The sequence below is a fragment of the Gobius niger genome (assembly GCF_951799975.1).
Source record: "Gobius niger genome assembly, chromosome: 20".
NCBI classification, from domain to species: domain Eukaryota; kingdom Metazoa; phylum Chordata; class Actinopteri; order Gobiiformes; family Gobiidae; genus Gobius; species Gobius niger.
In genome coordinates, this window is record NC_136871.1 from 18452920 (window position 1) to 18467918 (window position 14999).

At 41.5% G+C, this 14999-nt stretch overlaps 1 protein-coding gene across 1 annotated transcript; it reads right to left on the reverse strand.

Moving 5' to 3' along the window:
• Positions 1 to 414: 414 nt before the first annotated feature.
• Positions 415 to 13859, reverse strand: LOC306979414 (rho-related GTP-binding protein RhoC-like). Its single transcript, XM_079578344.1, has 5 exons — positions 13700 to 13859; positions 6390 to 6547; positions 3658 to 3778; positions 3321 to 3451; positions 415 to 2117 (listed from the first exon to the last, which is right to left on the reverse strand). The coding sequence occupies exons 2-5, from the start codon at positions 6543 to 6545 to the stop codon at positions 1944 to 1946; spliced, it is 582 nt and encodes a 193-aa protein (XP_079434470.1). The 5' UTR covers positions 6546 to 6547; positions 13700 to 13859; the 3' UTR covers positions 415 to 1943.
• Between the last annotated feature and the right edge of the window lie 1140 nt (positions 13860 to 14999).

Consider the following 14999-nt stretch of genomic DNA (forward strand, 5'->3'; position numbering starts at 1 on the left):
TGTTTGTTCACAATGGCCCAGTCAACCGTCTCTCCTGATCTCTAATTTCTGAGAATCATTTTATACCACACTAGCATTACCTCCATATGTTCATGAGAGCGACTACATTTGCTGCCTTAAAGCAGTACTAAGTAACTTGTTTACCTTAATAAATCCTTTTCGTAGTCCCTCTGGGGGTATTACAAGTGTAATGGGATGATTGGGGGGGGATCTTTCATCTCCCCCTGGTGTCTCTGGCCAGAAAACCATGCTTGCAACTTCCCTGCACTGGGTCAGAGTCAACAATACACACTAATAGAATCACGACGAAGCAGCTAACAGGCTAACGGGCAAAGCTAACTGTGGGCTAGCGCCACTTAACAGTATTTACAGTTAAGTTACAGTGAAGAAAAAGGATCTCCATTGTGTAATTGGATGGACAATATCCCTCTCTCCCTTTGTCTTTTCTGTCAGTGTAGTATTTATTTTCACAAACAATTATGAGTAAAAAAACGCAACATGCCTCGACACCTGCAGTGGCGCTTATGGCCTCTAGGGGCATGAGTTACTTAGTACTGCTTTAATGATGGATTAAACGGTACATGCAATATATTTATTTTGAGTTAAAAGAGCTGCAATGTAACGTGCTGCCAGTGTGACCTACACTAATTTATGAACGACTATGATCGACTACGTGAAGAGTGCTTATACTAGCATGTCCCGATTGTGAAAGGTTATTTGGCAAATTGTGTTTATAAAATTGGAATGAAGAAAAGGGAGGGGAGCATCAAGGTAAGGTCGTCCAACACACGCATTTCCAACCAAAACTTTACCCTCATATGAAATTGTACACAAGAAAAAATGAGATTTTGCTAGATATGTTTGGAGAATTTGAATAACAGTTGTAGCAAATTGACTCTTTACTAAATCCTTGTCATCTCCTGGTTCCTCAGTCAAGAATACCTGGCCTATATGTCCACCAAGGCACAACAGGACAGAGAAGGCACTGGAAAGAACAAACTAATACCGCTCAACTTCCAAATATTTCAAGAATGCTGCCTGACGAGAAGTGTCCACATGGTGACTTTATTTTCATGAGCAACATCCCCGTGCAAAACAGATTCCTACTGCAGGCGTGACACTCGGCTCATTGTGGCAAAAGAGCCGTACTCGGACACTCGCAATAAATAAACACTGCATATTTCGCCAGGCCTCAGCTCTCTGTAACAACCGCCATGCATAGTTGAGTCATACTGGCTTTTGTCTCTCAATTGGACAGCTCTTATCCTTCCTTCTGGGTCCACTGCATAGACAAGAATTTACGAGACAGAGTTGGAACTTGTTACAAGATCAGATCACGCTCAAAAGATGTTATATCAGAGGCAGACCAAACACAGCAAATGTCAAGGGAACCCTTGTGCCGGAGGAACGGAGGTGAACTCAAGACTATTGTGAACGGTGTCACAAACCTAACATGGCTTTGCTCAGGTTTGAAGCAGACGACATGGTTATCAATGGAGCTACAGTAATATGTAGACAGAAATGTAAGCTCACTGATAGTTATGGGAACACAGGGATGTTCAAACTTAGGAAAAGGCACCTGTTTCTCTAACAATCGCTAACCACAGTACACGAAAACAACATTCAAAGGGCCAAAACTGTTTGTGTGAGCTAGCGTGACCTCTTGCCAAAGCTTGTGAAGAACAATGTAATACAAATATGTGCATCTATCATTGCCCTAGTACATACAAATACAAAGAGAAAATGTATTAGCAAAGACAGATAAAAAAAAAAAAATCAACATAAACTAAAGACATTTGGAGGCGATGTTCTTTCCTGTAATAGTGTTGTTGTTGTTTTTTTCCTGCATGAGTCTTGAACGGTAAGATATAGAGCAAGATGTATTTGGTAAAAAGGGCTGTCCTTTTTTTTTATTGGTTAGATGAGGGAATGGCGGAGGCTGTTCACAGTACCACGCAGCCCTTTCTCCTCTTGCGCTTGCGGACTTGAAGCGCCGCTCGTGTAGCCATCTCAAACACTTCCCGCACTCCTTCCTTGGTTTTAGCCGAGCACTCCAAGCAGTTCACCGCACCAATCCGGGTGGCCATCTCTCTGCCTTCTTCTGGCTTCACCGGTTCCTATGGAAATGAAGGACGATGGTGTTCAATGGTTTTAGAAATATGTCCAGATGTGTGTTGCTTTTTGACAAGTATTGTTATTGCGCTTTATGTTTCAAGATTCAGTTCGATCACAGCTCACACATTTTAACATTTAAAACACAGCCAGAAGTAACATTTGAGAGAAGTTTAAAAGAACATGCATTTCAGAACATGTTTGCAGACATCGAATAGGTTTGCATAATAACCTCTTAACCCTGTATGGAGAGGATATTTAGTTGTTTGCAGAGGACTTTTATTACTTCGATAATTGGTGCATTTGGAAGTTGAAATTTGGAACAATTGAAATTGTAATAGTGATAGCATTAAACCCTCACAAATATACTAACTGTTAATCTGAGGACAGGGTGAAGTCCCCCACTCCAACATTCTTTACATGGTTGTGTGAATTTGTGTGCGTTGAACTGATGACTTTGTGCAACTCTTTGTTCCTGATTTGAACTAAGAGAAAAAAAGCTGACAGTGGTGTCTGAAAGAGCAGGAGAGCTTTGTCAACATGTTCCTATTATTGGGACGAGCTACAGAGCTGAGACAGAAAAGGTCCTTCTCACTGAAACAGTAGAGCTGTTGTGGCCAGTGACAGTGGCCGCCTTTTCAGGCCACGGGCACCTTTTGGCTCCCCATTTCCATGAAAACTCCATGGTTTGTTGTCAAAAAATACATTTCATTTCTGCCAGTTTGAATAAGTCCGTATTATCCCCAAACTCCATCTTTATGAAGCCTGACTAATTGTGTACTCGTACACTCTAATTTATGTGTTCTGGAAATTACTTTTATGCATATATAAATAAAGAATGTACATACTGAAAATAGCAGCATGTAATATTGCAACAACCGGAGTGGATAGCTCTCATAACTCAATGTCCGGTATCACTTTATTTTACACTACCTTGATATATTGTACGTAGCTAAATTTAGTACAATGTAATGCGCTCTGTAACAATCTGTAATAACTGGTCTATGTAGTATGTACACAATGGATTAACTTGTATTAGTACTTTGTACCTACAAACTACAAATACATATAATTCCATTGTGTATCTAACCCATCTAAGCCCGTTACATTGTACTCAATTTAGTTAGGTACAATGTATCAAGGGTAGTGTAAAATAAAGTGTTACCCAATGTCCAAATACGTAAAATGACCCTGTGAGGCTCCTGTACCTGCTTCATCTTGGCCAGCTCCCTCCGCGTGTGCTCATCATTCCTCAGGTCCTTCTTGTTCCCCACCAGAATAATGGGAACGTTGGGGCAGAAGTGTTTCACCTCCGGCGTCCACTTTTCTGGAATATTTTCTGTCCCGGGAGAGACAAAAAGAGTTAAAAAAAAACTCAAGGAGATGTGGAACAGTGCAGTCACAGAGCCCTCCAACTGATGGATTACCCTGCACTGTGCTCCAGGCTGGGATGTTTTTAGCCACTTTAAGCAAACTCCTGCATGTTACAAACTATCCACTGACTTTATCTGTCTTCAACTTGAAATACTTATCCTAAATGTTTACCTAAGCTGTCTGGGCTGTCAATGGAGAAGCACATTAGGATGACGTCAGTGTCGGGGTAGGACAGGGGTCTGAGCCTGTCATAGTCCTCTTGGCCTGCTGTGTCCCACAGCGCCAATTCTACCTGAAAAGAAAGCGTATATATTAGACTACAGTGCTATACAGAAAGCAATAGCAGTTTTAAAAGTAGGGCTGGCCGATATGACGATAAAAACGAAATCGTGATTGGATCTCCGTGACAATCTGCTTTTTGTTAAGTCAATGGGAATACGTTTATTAAGGGTTACGTGACGTCACTGCTTCCGGGTACAAGCAGCAAATATGCAAGAAAAAAAACCATAAAAAACTCTTAAAAACAACCATCAATATTTCTGAAACTCAACGGAGAGTTACTGAACCTACTATTTTCTCAGACTCATTAGCCAAAAATGCCGCACCTACTGCTAAAAAAGTAATATTTACTAATATTTACTACCGATAGCTAACCTGGCTAACACCAGGCTGCTGTGTGCGCTCGAATTATTTCGAACTGCACAACAGCCTGGGGACCATGGCCAAATCTCCGGTGGATTTGGGAACCAATCACAGAGCGAGGAGGGACAGCAAGACGATGACGCGCTATTCGATATATGGAAGCTTGTAGTTTATTTACGGATAATTTAAAAAAAAGTTTATTTACGGATCCAACATGACAGCAGCAGACACGATGGTATTTTTTGATCAAGCTTTAGACCTTGTTCTAAATAATTTAGCTCAAAAGTTTACCGCGGGTACGTCATACGTCATCTCATACGATGATACGATTGGCTATGGCTACGTGCAGACGCATGAGACTTTTTTTTTTTTTTTTTCGTATCGCCCAATAAACGACTATGGACGATCGTAAACCACACCTCTCCTACGAGAAAATGAATTGGTGGTCCCCAGACTAAATATCACTTGTGATTTTAGTCTGGTGTTAGCCAGGCTAACCGATAGCATTTATCATTTTATCATTTGATTTTGATAAATATTACTGTTATAGCAGTATGTAAAGCATTTTTGGCTAATGGGCCTGATAAGTAAGTATATTCAGTAACTCTCTGTTGAGGGTCAGAAATATTGATTATGGTATTAAAGAGAAAAATGCTATGACGATTAGCACCATATGGACAAAAAAGCCCAAGTACTTGTACCATTTTGTATATTACCTCTTTATTCGTACCATTGGTAGAGCAAAACTATTAAAGCTAATTGCATATTTCCATGGGTGTTGTTATGACTTTAACTGAGCAGAGCTACTGCATTCCTGGTTTCTTAGTCAAACTATTTGCTTCTTTGTGGTGGTGGTGTGGCCAAATAACAAGAGCACTACGGTAATCTTTTTCTATCATTTTTATGTGTAACATTTCAACACCTGTCTTTGTTTTTAGTGACCGGTTAAATCAGCAGTGTTTCTTTTGCTCTTACTGCCTAGTCCAAGATAACAGTTTATTGAACAATTATGAATCAATGCTTCCCATCTCAATGCCGTTTTGACCTAACCAGGCTCCTAATGCCTGTTATGTTGTCAGTGTAGTGGAAATGAACTGCAGGACTAGCCTTATCCCATAATCACACCACCCATTAATTCAATTAGACAAAGCGGCAGATTAGCCTGCATCAAGCCAGATACCTTCCCTTCCTGTGCGGCCAATAACAGCTGGTGTACTGTCTATGTGGTACCCATATGTTTTGCTGACTTACAAAACACTTCATGAGATGACAGCACAGTAGATTGCTGCTAAGCCCACAGACTACAGCAATCAGTCAAAAATCCCAAAATAGACGTTTGCAGAGGCAGGAGATGGGAGGTGGCTGCAAACTGGTGAGCAGCCACAGTGCAAAAGCTCCCACTGGTCTGAGCATAAGCTGCAGTCTTTGGGGAGGAAATGGGAAGAGAAGAAACAGCTATTTTAGGCTCTGTCCTATTCACTGAACGAGCAACAAAGAGGAGTTTAGCCACAAGGGACAGCCTCAATGAGGAACACAATTTTAACAAATGTGTTCTGAGGAGAATATCCTTCATCAGAGAAAATCTATGTCGCAATCCTTCATATTTGGGAAACTTTTAGATCTTGACCATGAACAACAGACCCAACCCCATAAATAACGTCTTTTAGAAAGTGTTCCTTTAAAATTGAATACATGTGGATATAAACGGCTCAATATTTCCTGCCATTTTCATAGCACCAGAAAGTTGCACAGCCCTGTGTCTTCAAAGCACCATAGTGAGGACCAGGAAATGGGCCGTGTTTATCAGTTCAAGAAGAGAGGGTCGTGAGGGAGGGGCCAGCGACACTCCTGTTCCCTGTCTGAACAGGAAGCGGGAAAGTCGAGTCATTTCCTGTTTTGCCAAGTGGTGATCCTGCAGCAGCGGTCAGCACCACAGGACAAACCCCGTTGGACGTAGTGTGACTGACTTGTGTTTCACACTTCCAAACTTTAATTTAAACTATTATTATTATATTATCATTATTATTATAAATTTTACTCAGGTTATTGTGTTGTCTGCCAGACAAAAACATGCGCTTGGTCACAAAGATTCTTCTCTGAGTACTTGGGACGTTTCAAGGATACAGTACTACTAATCAATTACTAAATTAAGCAGACAATTTTAGGAGCTGTTTAAAATAGACTTATTTAGATTCCAAGTCATTGTGTGCTGCTGTTTTATCGCAGAATAATAAAATGTCTCTATACATAACAATACAGACCTGCTTTCCATCCACCTCAATGTCAGCAATGTAGTTCTCGAACACAGTGGGAACATAGACTTCAGGAAACTGGTCTTTACTGAACACAATGAGCAGACAGGTTTTTCCGCACGCTCCATCGCCCACAATCACCAGCTTCTTCCGAATGGCAGCCATGTCTGTGGAGAAAAAGAGATGTTCCTGAACCAACAGCAGCAGATGAGTGGAGACAACTGTGTCAAGAGGAAAATAGAATAGATAGAATAGATTGAAACTGTCCATCATTTCACAAAGTGCATTCAAACCAATTTGAAGAAAATCAAAACCTTTTGTTTTTCAAATACGTACTGGAGCAATGTTTAAGTCACACGTCAGAACTAAATTTAAAAAAATTAATTAATACCACAGTGCAATTTTTGGAAATGCCTTATATTTTCTTATTCAGGCACCATTAGTAGATATATTTATTTGCTTTTGATTTAAATATCAAAGTGAATTAAAAAAATCAAGATTGATCAATATGAGGAGCATTTCAGAGTTTGTAGAGGTCTAAACTTTATGATTATTTTATTTATTTTTATTTTTATTTTACCTTTATTTAATCAGGAAAGTCCCACAGAGTTTTAGAATCGTTTTTTCAGGGGAGTCCTGGCCCCAGAGGGAACCTATTGTACACGTTTTAGTGGTAGGGGAAACCAGAGTACCCGGAGGAAACCTACGCAGACACAGGGAGAACATGCAAACTCCAAACAGAAAGGCCCCGTCCAGGTGGGAATCTAACCTGGGACCCTCTAGCTGTGAAGCGCGATTAATACGTTTCTACAAAAGAAAAGTCCATCAAGACAGGATGTTGTTTGGTAGGTTGCAAATGGATTGGATTATGTACTTTCCAAACATTTGTTCATTATTTGAAAATTGTGACCAATCACTTTAAAAACAGAATTTGGTGTACCGCCCTTCAACGCAACAGCAGCAACAGCGATGATGAGAAATGACAGCGTTGGGCGAAGTGAAGGGAGCAAGTTTGAACTTGAAGGAATGTGCTATCAGGACATTACTTCTGCTATGGCTTGTGTAAGGTATTCTGGGAAGTAGCAGCTGGGGAAGGTGTCCTAGAGCAGAAAAAAACAGGTGCTTTGTGTTCCAGTTTGGAGTATGGTTGACAAATTAAATACAATAAATATCAGAGGAACCTAAATGATATAGTGTGGGGCTGGGTGATATGGGTAACAAACGAAAACAGCACCACCTTTATCCCCTCAGTCACGATTTTTCATTGGCCTTTTTTCAATTTATGAATGTGTTTTGCACTAATATAGAAAGACATTTCTCCAGGGCCATTTAAGGAAAAAATACTGTTCATTGTATTCCTTAAACTCGACTTCGAACAATGATTTACAAAGCTGCATGATTGGCCGCAGACCTCAATTAAAAAGCACCGTAGGACAAATGAGATTTAATCACGATTCCATAAAAACCTGATGGTGTAATTACATGGGACAGCAATATGACGAGCACATGCTATAAAGCCACGTCTGTGTTTGATGTGGAAATTGATGCCTCACAGCGACAAACTAGAGCAATAAACCGTATCTGGTTTTGCTTGTACATGGAACACAAGAGAAAGGGGCGAGTGTTCAGGACTGCACTGGTCTCCGGTGTGGGTCTGATGGATGAGCCTCAGCGCTCCCAGCAGCTGTGCATGTACTCATTTGGCTCCTCACCTCATCCACTTTCTGCCAGACGCTCCTGACAGCGCTCCTCCTCACCGGGGCAGCCACTTATCAGACGAGCTCATCTGTGAATGCTGCAAGCCTCATCTGCCTCACGGACGGTCACTGGCTTTAATCTCTGATATTCAGCAAATTTCAGACACATCACTGAGTCCACAAGGTAAACTGAGGCCAAAGGCAAGACTGCAGGAGGTTAGATCTAGAGGGGGAAGCTTAAATCATTGAAATCTACGTCTTAAGTATTCATCATAGTCAAAAAGAAGGATGTATTAACAGCACTGCAGTGGAATGGTCAATAGTCAAGGTCCTTGTGGTTCATGGCTTTGAATAGGTGTGTCTATTACTCCAGAATGAAGTAAAGCTTGAGCACACACTGACTAATTAGATGCAGGGCTGAGTCTAATATTAAAGGACACAAGTGACGGTCACGCACATGGACGTGGAAAAACAACTTCACATAATGAATGTTTGAATAGTTGGGTGCAGGGAGGAGGACACATGCAGTCAACTGGTCTGGAGATCAAACCAATATCGGTGTGAGATCGAACCATGTGCAATTCTGCCATTGTGAGACATGTGCATAACATGAATGACGTCCACCTTTGAATCTGGTCTATTAACTGTACCTTTTAAATACACAATAATAGAACGTAGAAAAGTTCATAAATGTCACTGCAAACTCTTATTACATAATATGATGGAGTGGGGACGCATTCTTGTGAGTGTTGCTTGGCTTCACGTGTGTGAGAGTTTAGGAACCCTCAGTTGAATTTCTTCTCTTATGAAAAAAAAAAAATCATTAGTGACACTTTCTGGTTCCAATTTCCCTCGAAAGGTGTGCTTGCCAAAAAAGTGTCAAGACGTCAACAATGCAATAAGACAGAATATCATTCCGTTTTATAAGCTAAGGCTACAACTCAAGCCACAAGGAGCGAGAAGCCTTCTGCATGATCTGGAAAACTAAACAGTCCACTTCCCATTGGGTGGGCGGGACGTCTGGCAGCTACTCTGTTTTGACAAGCCTTAGCAACAGCGGTAGGGGCTCCGAAATCTAAACTAAAAATGAGTGAAACTGAATCGACAATGTACTGTATGGAATAGGTTATGCCCTGAATTACCTTCACCCTAATGCTTGTCACTTCTAGATACTGGATTGTAAGTACATTTCATGATTAAAATCAGACAGTGTCAGTAACACATTGTGACGTCTAATAATTTCTTATTCTCCTTTCACGTTGAAGAAATTATTAGTTTCTGCTAACAATAACTGATTGTTCGGGTAAAAGCACTATAAAAACTAATGACCTCGACACAGAAGAGGGTGTCAGAGATGGCTGCCACTAATAAAGATGTCCCTCATCATCTGGCTTCCATGCAACAATGAAGAACATCACAGTGACAATTAGCTACTCAATCTTGTTGAAAGATCAGCCCTTCACAAGCGGACGTTACTTTGAAGAATGCCTAAAACGCTTCTTCCCACTGACCTTTTACCTTCAACTTACAAAGTGTGCAAACCGTTCAGAGCCAGTCTTTCAGCACCAAGTCAGCAGCACATGTGTAGTTTATGTAGCGCCATTATCCTGACAACACAGCAGAGGAACTATAGGATTCACAATGGACTGGGGAGTTTAACAAGGCATTTCAAGAGGCATGTCATATACTACAAAATAAATACATTGTCTCGTTAGGTATTTAGGACCATGAACCTGGCTCAGGGTCTGGAGGCGGCCCCCAGGCGCTGTACTGCAGTCGTCCGTTGCTTTTGATATGACAAGTTGCTTCAGCGATGTTGAAGGGCGGGTCAAATGCAGGGGACAAGCACATCCACAAACTATTATATAAATGAGCACCAGGACGATTGTGGCTAAGGCTGTATTGTATTTTAAGTTGTATACACACTGGTTGAATCTGCACTGTGAGAAAATCTGATCAACTTTCTTTTACAACGGGATCCGTAATTAGGTGCTTCCAACTCCTGCACATCCACTTCATTTCAGCACGTACACTATAATTTCCTTAAGTATATTTGACACATGTTTTAACTGAAATGGGGTCCTGTTACAACGCAAGCGGTCACTAAAACCCCAAAAAGGTGAAGGGAAACAGCTACAACTTTGAACAACTATGTCAGTAATGCCGGGTTAATGAATAACACCACCTCTCCGTTCTCCCGCGAGGTCCCCCGAGGCTTAGGGGCCAACCGTTACGCAACAAGCTGAGCGGAGCTAGCACAGGCCAAGGGTGTGTGACCCCAGCCGTGAGGTGGGGCTGCCCTTAAATCGGCCTACGAGTTTAAGAGGGCCTTGCGCTGTTCTCCGGGTGATGTTTTTCATTGTAGTCAGGAAATGAGTCAAATGTGCGTGTCCTGTCCCTCGCTCCGACCCTCCTGAACTCTTGAAGTTCAAACATTCGGAAGAGTAAGGTGCGCTGATAAACTGGAAGGTCTGTTTTTTTGTTGTTGCAGGAGTTGTCAGGGAACGTGGCTGTTCTGTGGTTGGGCTGTCTGGAAATTAAAGGTAACATTTTGACAGTCACTTAGTTAGCCAGATAAATATTTATAACAACTAAACAAGACAGACACACGGGGCAAATCGCAAAGGCTACACAAAAATAGTAGCGAACAAGAGATACGACAATGTGTGACATCGGCCGCCTTCATATTTCTTAAAGATCATTGCCATTTATTTATTTATTTTCTGCTTTATATACCAGAGTTGATCTCAGTTTGGTTTGTGAAGTCGCACTCATGGTGGCAGATGAAGTGGCAGCAATAGTAAAATAACATGCAAAGTAAACAATTTAACTTTTGCTCAAGAATATTTCTTAATCTACCTCTACTTTTTTTTACTGTACTACTGACTGTTTTCCTTCCGAGATGCAAGCTTGAAATCCAAGAATTTGTTCCACTCCAGACTGTGTGAGAAATGGGCCAAAGTTCATCAAGTGTCAAGCGCTAAGAAGGCAAAGAGAGCAGACATCCTGGTGCAGTGGACGCAAGCTGACACAAGCTGTCCACTCAGCCTTAACCTGGACATGCTAACTCTAATCTGACTAACCCCGACAGCATCATCGAGCCACTAGTCAGAAGGGACCTCGCTGGAATGCAACAGGCCGCGTCAAATCAAGCACGCATGTAATGTGACAGATAGACATTTATGGCTGTACACTTACAAAACCTATGCAGCTGCAAGACTTGTCCTACTATATATCAGACACTTTCATTAATAAATAAATCCTGTATAGTGGGATTTGACTGACTGATTGATTAAAATTGACTCTTTTACAATTATCTTAATAAATGACATACATTATGTAATAAGAATAACATTAGGTAATTCAATTTTTAAAAAAGTGTCACTTATTTGACTTATTTGATTGAAAATTATGTGACCTCATTAGACATCGTTTGCAGAGATATTCAAATATCCTGCACAACCATCCCAATCGAGTCAACAACGACATTTGAATTCATCTCTATTATCATGGAAAACTTCCATTCAATAGAAACTACAACTGACTTTATCATATGCAAGCTAGCCAACAGGGTCTTTCAACCAAAGCAGATTAGACCCACCTGCTTAGTAGTTTCCCCACACTAGCTTACTGTGACATTTGCAATTAAAGTTAGATTCTCAGTAATTACTGTATCTTTAGTGCCATTTTTTCAAGGTTGTTTTCAAATGGTGCTGGTGCTTATGTGTCCCTGTCCTGACCCTTTCTAGCCCTGCAGAACTCTGCTTTGCTGGATCCTTCAACATGTTTTGTGGGAACCTTGGTACTCGAAAGTGATTTACAGTCATAGTTTGTCTGATGTGAAAGGAAAGGCAACTCACTGTCAAATGAAATATGTATTGTAAAAGAAAAGAGAATGAATACAGCAAGCTACTGTGTCTAACAGTCCTCGACTGATTGCGTTATGAACTGGTCATGTATTCTCCCTGGGGCTGCTTTTTTCCATGGCCGTTTTTCCAAGTTTTCCCAACACATGAAAGTCTGAAGACAGAAGACGTCGTCTTGCACTGTCCGTGTTGCCATCTGAAGAACGCCACTGATACTATTGCCAGGGTTATCTCGATAATCACTATATCGACTTAGCGTTCAGTAAATAACAGATAAACGATACTACATTTTTGGGCTTGATATTTATGGTCTGTACATTTATGAGCATTTCTTTGTAAAACTTTGATTTCTAACTAAAGCAACATTATATTTCATGTTTATTGCAGCTTGTGTGGTATTTTCGGACATGATTATGCACTTTTAGACCAAAGGTTTACTGCAATTTTTATGCCTGAGAGTTGACGGTATCTAGTATCGTTAGAGTCAATAATATCGTTTATCGCGATACTTTCCTGCCTCAATATATCAAACTTCAAATTTGTTATCGTGACAGGCCTAACTATTGGACACTATTAAAGTTAACCGCCAGCACAGGTATGACAGCACTATAAAAGGAAAGTTAACTCATCTTTAATACCTAGGCCTACTATCAATCCAGACAATTATTCGTCTCAACTGTAAGAACGGGGCAATTGACAGGGCGAGTAGATTTGCAGTCATGGGTGGACAAATATTTCATGATTGCATCTCTGAGACTGAGGAGGATGCACTACTTGGCTCTAAAACACGAGGCGTCCATGATTCACGTTTGTTCAATGAGTCAAGTCATGAGCTGCCGGACAGAGAGGGCTCCCTGAGAAGAACCACCACCCTGTCCGTGCTGTTCCACTTTCCTATAGTCTCTCCATCTTTACAGGAAGACAAGGCTTCACTGCAGTCACAGCAACAACACCCACCTTGGATTCTGTCTAAATCTAAACAACAAAATGCCATGCACAGCGTAGGTCCATGCAGTATCATGTTTACTTTTCTGTTTATCCTGTGCCTCCCCACAGATATATAGAAAATAAAATACACTTATTGCCACTTATCCTATAAGCAGGTATTTTGGTGAGTATTGTACAATTTAAGGTTTATGGACATTGGCATTCAGGAAGCAAAGGTTTATGTTTGTCATATCAAATCATTCTTCTGTTGATTTTCAGACCATACTATCTTGCATTAAAGTGAAAAGAAAAAACATTTACAAGTTGCCATCAACAACAATTGGGCCCAGTGAACAGAAGGGTATTTGACAAACATCAAGCTGCTTGAGCATGCACAGGAAGGCGGGGTTATGTTGCATTAAATATCATAGAAAGTGCAGCCTATACTGAGCAAACTGCAAAAACTCAGGTGGACACGTATTCTAGCAGAAGGACATGCGTGGTAAATACCAGAAATACCTCATTCCACGGTTTGTCACCCGGGGGTACGCGCGCGGGGGTCGCCGCACTTGGACACAGTGTCCAGGACCCGTCTCTCCTTCAAAACTGGTGCGATCAACAGTTGCACAGCCCTTCAAACTCAAGCCACATCGGACGTACGGAATGATAAGGGACGCCCCGACACGGATTAAACTATTACCTAAGCTGGAAAAAGCCCAAATCCTGAATGAGGACGAGCCACCACCTAGTTCTCCCGACGAAGTACTGTAAATAAGTGGGCTGACAACTTGTGCAGAATAGTCAGAGTAACCCGTATGGCCATAGTTACCTGTCACAAGCCGGATGAATCGTCTTTAAAGGGGGGTGTTATTCCGATTTGTTGTCTTGTTTTCTTCGTGGCAGGCACATACAGCCACTTCTTACTGCAGTATTCGCTAATTTTACAGACACTCTGCTGCTGAGGAGCGGGGCAAGCGCGCAGGACACTCCTACCGACAGCAGCGCGGTGCAAAGCGAGAAGAAAGAAGCGCTACTTCCGCGCGAGCCTTTCAAACTAAAACAGACAGATTGTTATGAACGATCAGTTCTTATTATCCGTATTTTCCCCCCCAAAATCTCCCCTCTACATCTGTCAGTTGTTCATTTAGCCCAATTGTGTGTAATCAAGAAAGAAAGAAAGAAAAAGACACAGAAGCCGTAGGGCAGGGGTGTCCAAAGTGCGGCTCCCGGGCCAAATGTGGCCCTCAGACCAATCTTTGGTGGCCCTCAGGCTTCTTGCTGAATCAGTTGACATTATCAGAGATGGTCCTTTTTATTTATTATGTAATAATTCTACACAATTCTAACCTAACAACTAGTATTTTATTGTAATACAGAGCTGGCATTAAGGTTTTAAGCATAAATAAAGGCATGAGGCACAATTTAAACCTCTGCTAGTGGAAGGTTTCGCGGAACTAAACACCGACCCATGGCCCTTTACCCCGTGCACGCTCCAATATGTGGCCCCCCATGAAAAACGTTTGGACACCCCTGCCGTAGGGGGACTGCCAGCTTGGGGCTCCTTGAACATATCTGAGCAAGGCTTACCTTAAACTTTAAACAACAAAAGGGCACACACGCACACTATAAACAGTGCAGGTTGCAAATGAACTAATTGCATACATTGGCTCGCTTTTGAACCAGCAATGCATAATGTCTTTAACTGGGCTGTGCTTCAACTCAAATGCCCACACAGATAATTATTTTGCCATTACAACTCCTGAACTAAGTGCATGACATAATACAATGGGCATTCTCCCTTTAGGACAAAACAATATGTTCTTTTATTTTGAATAACAAAATGCGATGCCTAATCCACTACAGGAAAACAGATGTGAAAGGATGGCGTTGGTCTGGTCAAATAAAGTCTCAGATAATCCACACCATAGTAAGATCAGATGTATAGGCCCACTAAGATGCAGTTGTGTTTTATTTCTAAGGGCCCATTGTGTTTCCTCTGACTTTGCGCGTTCCTGTTGCTGACTTGACACCACTGCTGCAGGCGCTGGCTTCGCCTGTGTAATTCCTCCACCTCCTCGCAGTCAAAGATGACATCATCGGTTGTACCAAGGCTCGTGCAACAGGAGGCT

Bases quoted from the DNA above. Each gene is read 5' to 3' on its own strand.
- LOC306979414 (XM_079578344.1), bottom strand. From the start codon at position 6,545: ATGGCTGCCATTCGGAAGAAGCTGGTGATTGTGGGCGATGGAGCGTGC. The intron at 3,779-6,389 runs GTCTGTATTGTT...CTTTCTTTTCAG, and splicing joins TTGAGGTGGATGGAAAGCAG to GTAGAATTGGCGCTGTGGGA. The intron at 2,118-3,320 runs GTACAGGAGCCT...TCATTTCCATAG, and splicing joins AGCTGGCCAAGATGAAGCAG to GAACCGGTGAAGCCAGAAGA.